General features: G+C 33.8%; 1 protein-coding gene across 1 annotated transcript; it reads right to left on the reverse strand.

The window, feature by feature from the left end:
• Nucleotides 1–523: 523 nt before the first annotated feature.
• LOC132278596 (putative cyclin-A3-1) lies at nucleotides 524–3,002 on the reverse strand. Its single transcript, XM_059780426.1, has 7 exons — nucleotides 2,425–3,002; nucleotides 2,036–2,268; nucleotides 1,762–1,914; nucleotides 1,601–1,634; nucleotides 1,329–1,478; nucleotides 1,115–1,249; nucleotides 524–1,028 (listed from the first exon to the last, which is right to left on the reverse strand). The coding sequence occupies exons 1-7, from the start codon at nucleotides 2,743–2,745 to the stop codon at nucleotides 957–959; spliced, it is 1,098 nt and encodes a 365-aa protein (XP_059636409.1). The 5' UTR covers nucleotides 2,746–3,002; the 3' UTR covers nucleotides 524–956.
• Nucleotides 3,003–15,512: the final 12,510 nt, after the last annotated feature.

Below are 15,512 nucleotides of genomic sequence, written 5' to 3' on the forward strand. Positions count from 1 at the left end.
TAAATCAGTTCTCAAGTTTACTATGGGCCTGGTACAAGCTCCAAGATGATCGCCATAGCACAACTTAGTATCTAGCAACTATTTAACTTTCTTGCTAAAATTTGCAGAAACAATGCTTGTGCTCTTTTCAACTTGCCTCACCTCTTACAAATTTAATTACCTCCCTTTCTGCATCCCTATTAAGCCAAAGTGGCTTCTTGATCTTTTTCTTCCTCAGTTTTGATTAGCTCATTTACCTAGTTACCCTCTGATTTGCAGCTTTAAATTTTCTAAAACACTTTTAACATAATTTGTTCACACAACAAACTAAAATATTATTTAATATGATGGCATAGATTAACCAATCACCTGGAATACCAAACCACCATCATTGCATAATCTTTCAATATTTTAAAAGGACATAGCCCATTGTATGTTCCGACCTACACAGGGTGCTGGGAGGGGTTAATGCTTCAAAATAGTGCAGGAAATAATTTAATTGCATGATTTAAGATTCAGAATCAAAGATTTCAAACATACAATCTCAAACAATGCACACAAAATCCTTAATCAAAAACCATTCAGTGAACTAAGCTACAAGATAGTTGTCAGCATGATCTAAGGTTAGAACTTACAACACAAAAATCAAAAACATTTTATCTATGTCACAAAGAACCTCCACAGTAATATCAGTAAAAACCTGTGTTAGCAATTCCATTTGTGCTCAGTGTATGCTTCTCCAAGCGTTAGATCACACTGGCAGCTTGGGACAGCTAAATCAGTTAGAAGATCACCTCCATCAAGCAGGATTAGGCAGCAGAACAAACCAATCTTCCAGTGAAAAGAATACTCAACAAGACATTCATCCGGCTTCCAAAGCTCTATCCACGAAGTGATCGTTTCCAAAGCTTTATCCACAAAGTGATCGTCTTGGTCAGTAAAAACCTAAAATCCTATATCCTAGTGGCCAAAATATGTCATTCTTCAATATCTTCGAAAAAGGAATTTGGTATTTCAGCAGGAGAAGACAACGTCGACACACATTTGAACTGTTTCAAGTAAGTCAGAAATTGCAATCAGATAACCATCCCCAGAATGTCTTTGAAATAAACACAACACATTTGATAAAATGTACCTTATGTTGCTTATATTTCTCTCTCACAGCCACCAAAGATCCTCCTCGTCTACTCAATTGCAAGTCATGTAATATAAGAACACATTCCTTTAAATCTGCTGGTTTATAACCCGAGTATTGTTGTAGGGCCAAACTCTGTAAGATGTGTAACACTTAATTTACCATTTTCCACACATAAGTGAATCAAAACTAAGGACGTATATAAGGCACATACCCAGGGATGAAACTTCGATTGGATTGTGAATCTCGAAAGAAATATAACAGATGCAGCCACCAAAGAAGGTGGGAATTTCAAACAGCCATATTCCAGCAAACTTAGCTCTGCTAGGTAGTACCCTATAAACTCCAACTGCAAATTAGGAGTCTGCAAAAGTTCCAAGAAAAAAATTAAAGTTAGTGACAAAACCCTCATTCATTTTCATATGGCATGGCAAAAATAGACATACTACACTAGTTGTAAGAGAGATCAAGAGAATTAAAGCTTACCCCATAATCTTCTTGAGCCACACTGTTGAATCTTCTGTAAAAAACAAAAGGGAAAGTACAATTAACTTTAGTCTAATGAAATTGTCCACACACACACACACATAGATCCAGGAAAACCAACAACAAAGAGTCAATAGAGTAAGCTGCCAGTATTCTTATACCTGAGAAATGTCTTAATTGTGGGATTCCCCATTTCAAACTTGAGGGATTTGAGTATATCAGCTTCCATCTTCACCACCTCTTCTTTGGTGTATGTATTATCCGTAATGTAACAGAAATCTTCCACATGTGGAGGACTGATCTCCTCATACTTTCTGCTTATCACAACATGAAAACAAGAAAATTATAAATAAAAATCAAACCCAAATTGATCTTCAAAATCAAAATAGCATATACTTGTAAGAGATCTGGGTACTTGGTTCTTAAGCCACTTACGATGCTATGAGCATTGAAGAAACACCCAGCAATTGAAGCCTTTGCCTATTGAGAACTTTCATTGACAAGAATCGATCGATGTAAGAGATAGTTAGATACAGACTATCAGAGAGAAGATTGTACTCCTCTGCAACCTCCACCAACCAATCCACCAGTATCCCCCTCATGTTAGAAGTAACATCTTTCTGAACTTTTTCAATGTAATCTGGAGATGGCCTTCTCTTCGCCTCCATCTGAATAATTCAATCAAAACCCAAAAAACCCTAATTTCAATACCCATTATCAAATCAAACCAAAAACCCACAAAGTTTACAATTTTACAACAACTGATAAATCAAAGTCAAATCATTTTCAATATCAAGATGAACAAAGAACAGAGATCAAGTTACCTCCATATTATGAAGATACTCATATATCTCAGAGATATAAGCATCACACATTTGGGGATCAATAAATTCGGCATCAATGTTATGCTCACTCGATGTCTCCACAATCTCCTTCTTCACATTCTTCTTCGACCTACATTTCTGCTTTTTAGGCTCAGAACCCAGATTCCGATTCCCCGTGAAATTGAACGAATTGGGTAGCTCACCCAACACCGCCCTCTTCTTGGTAGCAGGCTGTTGCTTAGGCTCGGCCAATCCCATTGCCTCTGCTGCCCTCTTCTTCGCCAAGCGCGTGACACGCACACAGTTCTCCTTGTCCGCCATTGTCGTCTCTCTCCCCCTCTGCTTCAGATAACAAATCTTATATATTCCGAATCTGGAGTGGACGAACAGAGAGAGAGAGAGGAATGTGGAGTGAGTGACTGACCAGAGGGAGAGCTTTGTAGTTTGTGCTGATAGAAAGAGAGAGTGTGTGCAGAGGCGCCATGATAGCTTAATATTCAAAGATTTGGCGCTTTTGTTATTACATTCAAACGTTTTTGGGATTTCGACTTTTTCGTTTGGGTTTGAGTTTTGGTTGGCTCGTGTGGTTCCAAAAAAAACCAAAGTTTTGATTTGAAATTTAAGTTGATTTGAAATTTGAGGGGTTCGACCAAATCACTCCCGGTTAATTTTAGGAGTCTCGCGTCATATGTACAAAATTGCCCCCTTAGTTATAAAATTATTAGTTTCACACCCACGTCAAAAATATCAAACTCGCACCACAAAAATACCACCCTATATATAAATAATAAATATCCACCTCTCTCTACAACAACAATAATCAAGTTTTACTTTTCAAAAAAAAAAAAAACCAATAATCAAGTTTTTTTTCTAATTATTTGGGGTCAATAACATTAATCATAGGCTTATATTTTGCTCTCTTTAGGGTGTGTTTGGTAAGGTTAATTTGGAGGGATAGAGAGAGAAAAGAAAAGAGAGGACAGTGTAAGAGTGTGTTTGGGTAACTGAATTGGAGAGAAAAGAGAAGATAGGGAGGGATAGTTGAGATTTCTCTCCCAATTTGAGAAGATAGGGAGAGAAAGAATAATGGTTTAAGTTATAAATTATGGGTTACCAAAAATACCCTTTACAAATCAACATACTCAAAAGTAATTTCATTTATGTCCCAACTCTCTCTAAAATAGCAATTAAGAAGCCACTGTAATTCAGCCAATTAAAGTTTGACCTCGCAACAAATTCACAAAAAGATACAAGATTTTATTGGTGATCATCTCACAGAGTTCCATCAGCATTTTTTTAGGGGCGGAAATTGAATCCAACAGAAAAAAGATTATACAATATGTACACAGATATGTACATGATCCCGTTAATAGCATATAATTTTAAGATGGCAGTACCAAATTCACAAACTTTAAATAGGATGCTCCATGCCATCTAGTGAAACTTGCAAACTCATGCAGCATTAATGGAAAAAAATAGAGTAAAATATTCACCATATCAGGTTTGCATGCAATGGTTGTGTTGTTATACCTGCTACTTGAGTGGCATTCTTTCAATCTTAAGATCTGGACTCTAAAGCAACCTGTAAACATGTTCTTAGCCACTTTAAGTAGTCAGATTTTGATAATTGATTGAGTTTTTGAATCTGACTGAATTAGGAAGATTTTGGAAATGGATAATGTATAAAGTGGTTATGAAAGGGCAGGACAGTAATTTGGTCACTATCCTTTCTTTTCTTTTCTCTTCTCTATCTTATCCAAAGAAGAATAACTATCTTTTCTTTTCTTTTCTCCCTCATCTATCCAAACACGAATAAAAATTATTACTCTCCTTTCTTTTCTTCTCTTTTCTCTCCTAACTAATACTATCATTTTTTTTCTTTTCTCCCCTATTTATCCAAACAAACCCAATGTCATAGCCTCAATCTACTTACTATCATTTTTTATTTTTTATTTTACTAGCTCTAACCACGTTAACTTTGATGTTCATCTTTCACTAATATTACCCTCAATGTAGATTGTAACGTTTCATATTTTTTTTCAGATTTTTTTATTTTTATTATTTTTTACTCTTCCAATTTACGCGCCTTACGAGTCCAGTATTTTCCTCCTTATTGTTCCATCGACCCATTTATTTTCCCTTGGTAATTTTATTTATGTGGTAGTTATGTGCATAGTTATATATATGTAGGTGTTAGTGTGGTTGAGTGGGAGAAGATATTTGTTTGTGATGTGGTTGTGGTTATAAAGAAGTTTGAAGGGCATTTTAGTCATTGAAGGGTTGCTTTGACTTGGACTTGGGAAGGTGCTAGAAGTGGGTAGCTAGGCTTCATTTAGCACCACTTATTTCTCTCCCCTCATTTTCGGATTCCTCTCTTTTTATACACTTCTCATTCTCTCTCTATATTTCTCTTTGCCTTCTTTCTAGAATTTCTTCATGGTAGAGAAAGATTTGGTTTAAGCCGGAGTTAGCAAAGTTGTACATCGTTGCAAAGGCTTTGATTTGGTACCGATGTTGCAAGCTTTTGGTGAGATTCGAGTTTGGAACTTGGAGCTTTGGGTTGCTATCTTGAGGTAGGAGAAGTTTAAACTACAAGTCCTATGGTTTTAGTGAGTTTTTAAGTATTTTTTTTACATGGAATCTTGATGGTGTGAAGCATGCTTAGTTTGGTAAATTGTTGGTTATGATGTTAAGCATGAGATAATGTCGATTTATTATTTGCTTTTGGGTTAAGAATATGATGGTTTCATCTACTTGTACCAAGCATACTATTTTTCTATGATGAAATGTGAAAGTATAACTTGTATGGTTGATTTCATGTTTTGGATATTATAATGTGATGATTATAATGTATATCATGGATATTATGTTAATGAATGGTTGTATGACATGCATATTCTTGGCATGGGGTGAGTTGAGGGATGAAGGTTTGATGTGGAAAAGAAGGTTAAGAAGTAAGACGATGGTTTATGTTGTGATTTGAGGTGATGGTTATGAAGGTTGTAGTGAGATTTGGGTTGGAAAGGAAGAAAAGGGTATTTACATTTCATGTGTGTTGAAATGGTTGTGAATTCATGATATTCATGTATGATGATATTGGTGATATTCCTATGATCCCTCTTTATTATTCTCCTATTCTTTGGTTGTGGCTCACGGGATTTTTAGGAATGTATTTTAGGTTTACTCTACTGAGCTATTGAGCTCACCCTATTATTATTAACATTTTTCAGGATTTTGAAGATGATTCGGTGAAAAATGTGCATTTATGGACATTGACATAGTTATGATTTCATTCTTGTTTAAAATTATTTAATTATGGCCATTGTGGCCTCATCCTTTGTATTTAATTCTTTAAAAGTTGTATAAAATGAGATTTTTATGATTTGATCTTCAATTAATATATAAACAGCTTGATTAATGGATGTATATATGATTAATCTTGCATATTTCGATGTTTATGGATTTATATTTTCATGATCTCTGAGTTTAGGATGCATATGGATGGGTTGGGAAGTGATCTATTCAATCACATTGACTTTGGATCAGATATGGGATTTATATGTACGCACAGATGGGCATTTGTGCGTACAGATGCACTAATCTGTGCGGATAGATACTCTTATCTGTGTGCACAGATGGTCATATGTGCGTACAAATCCCTCATGTGTGCGCATAGATAGTCCCTCAGCTTTGCAATTATACTGGAATGACCATCTAAATGATATAATGGACTAAAGGTGCGCACAGATGGTCATCTGTGCGTATAGATCCACCAAGTGTGCACATAAATGGTCCATAATTCACTGTTTGACCCCAAATTTTGGTATAATTATATAATTACCCCCAAACTTTAACTAAAGCATAGAATAGACATAGAAAATGACAGTTTTACCCCTGATGAGTTGTGAAGCCATAATAAGTATACTAAATGACTATTTTACCCTTTTGGATCCTAAACCATTAATTGACCACAGCAAAGGACAATTTTACCCTTATGGTCTCTAGATCCACTGTAACGATGTGAAATGACCATGTTGTCCTTGTATTTTATTTTAATCATTGGATGACCTTAGTAAATGATCATTTTATTCTCGATGGGTCTTAATGATCCACTGTAACCATAGTACCCTTGTGTGTCCTCGGGTTTGGGTGAGGACCCGGTTAACGATTCGAAACCCCATATTTTGGTCGATACATAAACTGTGTCACTTTTTCTAACTGAGGAACTTAAGGGCTGTTCACTAATGCTTTTACTTTTTAATTTTTACTTTCTCCAAAAGTAAATTAATGATTTTGATTTCTTAAGCTGAAATAGAAAGTGAAATTATGTTTAGTAATATATCATATTCATAAAATTTTGAAAGCAAAATAACAAAATCAAGTTTAATAATTATGATTTTGCTTTTGTTTTTTACCATTACTACGCAACTTGGTTTTTTTTTTTTTTTGCCTACATACCTAGTTATATTATCTACCAATCCCACCATCCCCCAGTTCAGGTTCGCATCCACCAACCCCCATTTCTACCTAACCAAAAGCACTACCAAAAACCACCACCACCTCCCATCATAGCTTTCAAACATCAATAATGTCACCACAAACCTCTTTCCAACACAAAATTAAATGTCTTTCAGAACCAAGATGTTCACCACCATCCCCCTATTCCCACTACAATTGCAATTGCTCCAATCACAGTGTAAAAAAAAAAAAAAAAAAAAAAAAAAAAAAAAAACTGCCATCCCACCACCGTGAAGACTTCTTGGGGTTGTTGTGAGCTCTCTTCTTCGTCGCTAATAACAATGTTGGAAATAAGTAGTACATGTTGCCTCTATTGAGCTACGACTCCGACGTCCTCTCCGTTGTTGGTCACCACTTGCCATTGGCCGATTCCAAGCTTTGTAGTGGTGTGAGACAAGGTTATGAGATGATGGGTCAACAGTAGAAGGAGGAAGAGGTTTTAGTCTTCAATGGATGATTGGCGGCTTTTGGTAGCAGTTTGTGGTGGTAGAGAAAAGAAGAGAGTGGAGTTGGTGTCCCCTCTGTCGCGAGTCACCGCTCGCTGGTCACTGATCACCTAATTCCAAACTTGAAATGGTTGTGGCGTTGGTCTTGGTGATATGAAAGGATGATGGGTTAGAGGAAGAAATAGGGTTTCTATACTACTAATGGGGAGTACTGTAATTTTGGTGGGATAAGTAATGCTACAGTAAATAAAGTAATTTTTGTCTACAGTGGAGAAAGTAAAGAAAGTATCAAATTGTCACTTTCCCTTTTCTTCATTAAAAGAGGAAGTACTTTCTTGAAGTTGAAAAGTGAAATTACTTTATTAAACATAATTTCTACTTTTGATTCCTTATTTTAGGAATTGACAGTGAAACATGAATTAATTCTTATTAGTGAATGTGCCCTAAATGTTTTTTTGGCATATGTCCAAACCATCTTAACCGATTTTCTCTCATTTTATCTCCAATTGGTGCTACCCCAACCGTGAAAATTACATTTTGCCTTATCCCCTATTTCGACTATTTTTTATCATTTGAGCTTCATAAAGTCCATCAATAAATTCAATTAAGGAGTTCCAAAGATGCCGCATCCACCTAAAGGTGGAATTTTGTCGTTTCTTAACATTTCAAATAATCCCCCACTATTGGACTGAACAATTAAGTCCAAATTGCGTTTAAATTGTACTCCATTCGTAAAATTTGTGTCCATCTTTCCATTTTAGGATATCCCAAATACATGTCCCACTTCAAAAATAGTTTTACTGTTTTTTATCATGTTTCCAAGTTACCCTTTTCACATTTACTTAATTAAACAAATAAAATTGCTAAAACAATTGATAAATGATGTAAGTAAATAATGTCATCTAGAGGCCCAACATGTAGTACTAACTTTTATATATTCATTTTAATCACATAAATACAATATTCATCGTCGTTGCCACATTTTACAAGGAAATGCCTTTTGTAGTGTTAAATAAAGAGCACCTGATTAGCAAAAAAGCAAAAAAGAATCACACACCAATAAGCTTCATGATCAAAACATCTTTTATGGTCTCCTGTACATGGAACCCAACTATAATAAAAGTCCAAAATGAGAGCATTTTCTTATTTTCCACTCCATTAGGACTTATCTATATTGTTGAAGTTGTGAAACCTGGTCACTAATTCAAATTACAATTTCAGAGAAGTCCACCCGGTTGCACTTTAAGTTATAGAGTCTAAAAATATTTCTGAAAAAGTGGGACCAGACACACTTTAGTTAGACTGGTCGCCATTGGGCAGTTTGGGTCACAACGGTTGTTCCAAGAAGTCTTCCAAGTCGTACTTAAGTTGGACTGGTCACATTTTGTTAATAAGTTGCATGAAGTAGTTTCCTTATCCGTTTTGGACTTTCCAAAGGTTCAAAGTTGTGGGGCAAATTGGTTTCCTTTGAGAGAGAGTTTATATACCAACCTTATTCAGTGCGCTCCATGGACGTAGCCCTAACTCGGGGTGAACCATGTATATCTTGTGTTGATTATGTAATTATTTTTTCGTTCTTCATGATTGGTTGTCTATTTTACTTCTAAAACATCGTTGTTTAGGGTTTCCACTACACAATATACATGGACTGAATCATATAGTAGAACTTAACTCATTTCCCTACTTTTTTCTTCGTTTGCTAAGGTATACGTGCATCTTCAGTTTAACAAAATCACATCCCTTTCCTATTGTCTTTTTCCTTGGCTTCTTTAACTAAAGGTGTATCTTCACTTTGACAAAATTACATACCAAAATAAAGCACATGTAAACATAAGTTAACATTTATTAATGTGAATAATAAAACAAACTGAGAAGTAAGAATCTATTGCCATGATACGTTTAGAACTTAAGAGAAAGACAAACTCATATTAGTTACAAAAGTATCCTCATTGTGATAGGAATTTTTCAACAACTTCAAGATCACAATACAACTGAAAATGAAGGTTACCAATTCTCTTCAATTGATTTTTTTTTTTTTCCATATGTGGCAATTAGTAGTTGTTCATTCATAAACTTTCATAATCTTAATAATACATTCTTGCAATGTTAAGAAAACATGATTGAGGGTTTTTATGGTTAATTCTTCGAAATACTTTTCTATGGCATCAACTATTCATCAATTGTAGCAGGGGCTTGTTGGTGTCGTAATGATTTAATTGCCTTAAATATCCAAGACCTAAAACATCCATATCTGAAATATTCAGAGTTTGAAAACACAAACGATATCAAATACATCCTTTGAAGAAGCTTCTAAAAATTCTGAACCCCATGGATCTATATGTGGTTTTGCATTGTTTTATTAAATAGATTTTTTTTTTTGGCCACCGTGGAACGTGGACATCTAATTCGAATTACAAGTAAAACTTTTTCAATTAAGCATAACGCTGACATTTTTAGTTACCGACAAGATCCATTTCGTCTAAAGTGTCCTAGCCGTGTGATTTTTGCAATTTCATTTAGTAGGCTTCTTGTATGTAAATAAAAAATCCTAATATTTCCAGTGAACTCCTCATTTTGATACATATCAAATCGCGGTCAAGCAACTACGACTAGAAACTTAACTTTGGTGATGAATCTTTTTCTTATATAAGTATGCACTGGATCAGCTTCTTCAGGGAGAAGATAATATATATATATATTTTTTTTATTCTTTAGACATGTAGAACCATTTTTCATTAATATGCACATAGTTAAACATATTGTAAAAAAATTGGTCTACTAGCAATGTTATGTGGCTTAAGTATTGATAAACAAAATTGTAAGCTTGTCTTGTTATTCTTATCAATTAGATATGGATTTATTGTATTTGAATGTTATCTAATAACACCTTTTTTAATTGGCCGATGAAGTGTCAATTTTGCAACTTCCATAGCTAATGATAATAAGCAGGTGTTTATATGTTATCGAAGAAAAACTTCTAAGATTTTAGTGATATTAATTTGCAATTGTTTATGACCAACTCTTCTCGATCTTCTTTCAAATACGTTAATCACAAGAACATTTGAAAAACATGATACTGTTTGCTGCCAAATTCAGCCAATACTTTTCACGCTCACAAAGAATAAATCTACTATGGAATTCATTGAACCCCTTTTCAATGAACCATTTTCACTTTGCTTCAGCATAGTTTCAATAATAAGTTGATGATCCTGATTGGTTAATTTTTTTCTTTGATTTTGGTTGATCAGAACATGTCTCTAGCAAAGCTTCCATTTTAAATAGGAAATTTAATAAACGTAGAGAACTAAAGATCAAATATGGAGAAGATAAGGATTATAGTGTAAACTATAATTATTTGTGGAAACCATTCATCACAAATAAACATGAATCTCATAATTTTAGAACTTCATTATTCTCACATTCCTATAATGCATAAATCAATATAGTTAGATATAAATATCACAAAGATCAAGTCAAACATCGAGATCCTTTCTGCGGAATGAACAAAGTGATATACTGCCAATACAAATAATAGCAAAGCGTGTGGAAACTGATTTTTCTCTCTTGACCTTTTGCACACATAAACATTATACGTGTTATTTTTATTAGCGTACATAATTGATGGGGGATATGCACTTTATAATGACAGAGAGATGACTGGTTTTCCTTTTAATAACCTTAATTCCACTTTTCATCAAAGTAAGGAATAAATAGGAAAACACTTCTCCAATAATTAATTACCAAAAAGGTAATTTATAAGTTGACCAAATAATATAATATTAATCTGATATTTTTTTATACTTAACCACTAATTAATGAAATATATCACATGTCCAAATCATGTGGGCCACATAATTAATAAATAATCTTGCATGTAGATGTGGAACATATAGAGCAATAAGATAAATTGATAAAGAGTTCGTGGGATTTTGATATAATAAAGGGTTTACGTGCAAGGGGAGTTTGGGGGATATAGTACTAGAACGTGAAGTGATTACGAAGAAAATAGTTTTTCTTAAAGTTAAATTTTGAACCTATAAGGTGCTACAAAATTCCCGCCATTGTTCTTTTGCTAAAACTAATGAAAGGTGCCAAATTTATTGAATTCTAACACTAAAAACTAAAAAATTCCAAGTAATTTACTATCCAGTTTAACTCCCTTTTATTTTTTATTTTTTTGATAAATTGTCAAAATCTTTGTTGAGTGAATAGTTTAGTTCTTACGTACAATATCCTTTTTAACAAGGATAAATTTGAAAATTCATTCATTATACATGCAATAAAAAAGTATTAAAGCCCACTCTTATAAAATGTTGGAATCCCAAAGACACCCAACAATTTTGGGATGAAGGAGTAGTTTTTATTGTTGGGGTTTTGTGTATTTTTAATTTATAAATATATTCACATAATCAAATCATATTAAAGTTTAACCAAAATACTTATTCATGCAATCATATCAAAATATAGATAGTATAAATAAAATAATATAAAATAATGATAAGCCAATAAAATATTTAAAGAGAAAAGTTAAGAAATTTCTGGCATGCATATTAGAGAGGCACGCAATACCGTATTGTCCAAAAACCTTTACAACCTCCTCATATGCAGGTTTGAACAATTATGAAAGGTTCCAAGATACAACTCCAATGCCCTCCATGCGCATACTAACAAAGTGATGATCATAAAGTCTTCTAGTGTCATGTTGCCCATAAACTCAAATATATAATTGAATATATAAAGAGTGTTTCGGTGGGAGGAAAGAAGGAAGTTTAGAAAGAAATATAAAAGAAGAAGTACAACGAATATATAATCTGTTAGAGGAACCATATATTTATAAGTTAATTCACATATTTAGCCACTCGACACATTTGTCAATTGTGAGATATATTTTTATATTTGGCTAATTTTGTTGTCAAAACAAGTCCATGTCAAGTTGTAATTTCAGTTACTTGTACTGCAACTTATCAAGATCGACAGCAACTACGGAATTGGAGAGGTTGTTCAAAGTTACCATAAATGAGATCATTTAAAGAAAAAGGTAAGAACAACACATTATGAAGGATTTTAAACAGGGTTGGACACATTCTACACTTTCCATACTGTTCAGAACTTACTGTAGAATGATTTTAGGCTGAAGGAACCAAAGAAATCAAGTCTGCCAAACTTGAACCGGTTCAGCCCCTCTGAACCGATTCAAGATGCTCAAGATTGGCTTCGAATACACTCTACCAATCTTGAACAGGTTCAGCCCCTATGAACCGGTTCAAAAAGTCCTGGTACTATTCCAATTTATTTTCCTTATTCTGATTGTTTCCTTCTTGATCCCAATTTCTTTCCAAGTCCCATGCACGAAAATTTTAATATTTTTAGAGGAATTAGGACTATATAAACTCTATATAAACATTGTCATACACATTGGTTTATTAACGGCTTTAAGGTAAATCAATTCTATATTTTGAGAAAACCTTTTAGAGAGAGAAAATTCAGAAAATCAAATTTGATTATTCTGAATTTATTTATGAGAGCATACACATATATTCATGAGTGATTTATTGGTGTTATTCTCTATCTCATTGGAATTGGAGCTATATTGAAGATTCATAGATTCCGAATGAAGAGCAAGATTTAATTCTTCTACATCGAGTTCAGATCTTGAAGAACAGAAGTAAAAGTGATCACACTTTGAAAGGGTTGGAGCATTCAAGGAGTATTGTCTGATCTACCTACTACTCTTCTACAAATATAAACCATAAACCTGAGGTCAAGTTGTTGTTGGACGGGGAGTCGCAAAGCCAGAGGATTGTCAACAATTGGGGTTTGGTAGAACGATAGGGTGTGAGCCAAAGTCAAAGTTCGGTGTACTTTGTTTCAAACATAGTGGATCGTTTTACTTTGAACTGAATAAGCCACGAGGTTTTTCACATGCAAACAGTTGACGTTGTTTATCAACTGAGGTTTCCTCGCTAAAAATCCTGGTGCAATCTCTCTAAAGTTTTTACTTGCTTTACTTTACAGTATTTATATTTGTGATTGTGGATGTTTAAATTGATTGTATTGCTTAAGTAATCTATTCAATCACAAATTGGGCAAGTTAACCTAATAATCAGATCTAGGTCATTAAAAGAATTAATCACAATTTAAATCAACTAACTGTTTTCGTATCTCGCGTAACTCTATTTTCACATCAATCAAAAGAGTCGCATCTCTTGAAAAATTATGTTAAGAAGTTTTAAAAATTTTATTTTTAATAAAAAAACCTAAAAATCCACAATAAGTTCTAAAAACTTCAAACTTCTAAATATCATATAAAGATATAAATGTATATATATATATGAAAATAAAATAATTTGGGTAACTGAATGCAATAGGTGCAAGTATCTTCTCGACTTGGACTTACACTTAATGCTTTGAGGAATATGGATAAACTATGTCTTGAACTCAATCCATTGAATTAAATTTCAACATATAGCACAAATAGTATGGATGTAAGACATGATTAGCAATGTAGCACTATTAGTGGTCGTGTATTAGTATCTTGATTTTCGTAAGAGTTACTAAGGAACCATCAAATTCTTATAGTTGCGGCCTCATTACGACAGCTTTTACTTAAGTCCTCCAAAGGTACATGGGACTGATACCTTGTAGGAGTATGCCTGCCTCTAGCTCATTCAGGGATATGCCCTTCCAAACTTCACATTAAACAACACTGGTACCATAGGGATGTGTAGGATTGGATCTTTATGAAAAACATCTTAATAAGTGTTACGACAAATGCAGCGAACCCAAAAACAAATCAAGAAACACGATAGAAAAAGTAAACACACCACGCGCAAAAAGTACAACGATTTAGCATAGCTCGGTAAAACATACATTCACGGTGAAGATTCGATAAAAGTTTTCACTATGCAAAAATCAGGAGATTACAAATTTCAACCCCAAATCCAAGTTTTTGCTCCCACTCTCTTTTCTATAATTTTCAGTGTCTCTCGATTATTCCACTTCAAACCCTAAGCGTCATTATATAACGGGTTACAAGAGAGTACTAAATATCATCCACGACCCGCAAGCAAAAACCTGGTAAATTTTTTTCCATTCAACGGGTCGTCGGGTCACTACAACCCCACACCAAATTAGGGCCACAACATCACAATAATAAATGAATTTTTACATGTTTTAAATGATGTAATTCTATGTTTGTGTATTGATGGAACCTAGAAACATGCCTTAGAATCCTTAAACAGTAAAGAATAAATTCACAGTAGGGTTTCTGGGTTAAATCACGTAACAGTACTCGATCCGCCGTTACAGTGCTCAAGTCTCGGAAGCAAAGCTCGAGCCATAGGAGAAAAGCTCGAGCTATTGATGTAAAGCTTAAGCCATTGATCAAAACCTCGAGCTATTGGAGAAAAGCTTGAGCTATGGTTAGGAAGCTCGAGCTATTAGGAAGAAAGCTCGAGCCTTGCCTGGGAAATTTTTGTAAATAGTATTAAATTGATCTTAATTAGTTTTGAAGGGTCCTGAATATTAAATAGGGACTAGGTAAGAGTTTAAATAAATTTTAAATAGACTTGTTCGTAACGATGCATGCTATTTAAATGTTTTAAACAAATGAATGGATTTAATCTTTTAAATTGTTCTAGCAATTGAGATTAAATATTCAGTATGAATTGAAATTGGAGAATGCTTACTTGGCTGTAAAATAAATATCAGCATATTTAAGATTCAGTTTGTGTAGGATACAGGATGTAGGAAGCTTAAAGAAGTTTATAAGTTATTCTTATTTTGTGATAATATGATATTCTATTATCATGTTAATTTTTGGATTATTTGATGTATTATTTTATTTGTTACATCAATTGTTTGGATTGTGTGATTTAATGCACCGGTATGGGAGGGTGGCATTCTAGGGACGGATTAATTTATCAGTTAAATCCTACCTATTTTGTATAAGATTAAGTCCTCCTTATATTTAAGTCAGATCAACTGAACAAGTTGAATGACTTACAGATGATTACTTTAGAGGATTACTTTATACTGCATAAGATGGATTATATATATATAATTATATGCCATGATATGAGCTTGAGCCTTAAGATCATTGGTTAGGGTGCGTATATTGCCAGG

Source organism: Cornus florida, unplaced genomic scaffold (assembly GCF_030987335.1).
Source record: "Cornus florida cultivar Cherokee Brave unplaced genomic scaffold, ASM3098733v1 CherokeeBrave_3.0.0_Hap2_Chr10, whole genome shotgun sequence".
Lineage (NCBI taxonomy): Eukaryota > Viridiplantae > Streptophyta > Magnoliopsida > Cornales > Cornaceae > Cornus > Cornus florida.

Coding starts and splice junctions, on each gene's coding strand:
- LOC132278596 (XM_059780426.1), bottom strand. CDS start 2,745: ATGGCGGACAAGGAGAACTGTGTGCGTGTCACGCGCTTGGCGAAGAAG. Junction 1,635..1,761: donor ACAATTAAGACATTTCTCAG/GTATAAGAATAC, acceptor TGTTTTTTACAG/AAGATTCAACAGTGTGGCTC. Junction 1,250..1,328: donor AATCGAAGTTTCATCCCTGG/GTATGTGCCTTA, acceptor CACATCTTACAG/AGTTTGGCCCTACAACAATA.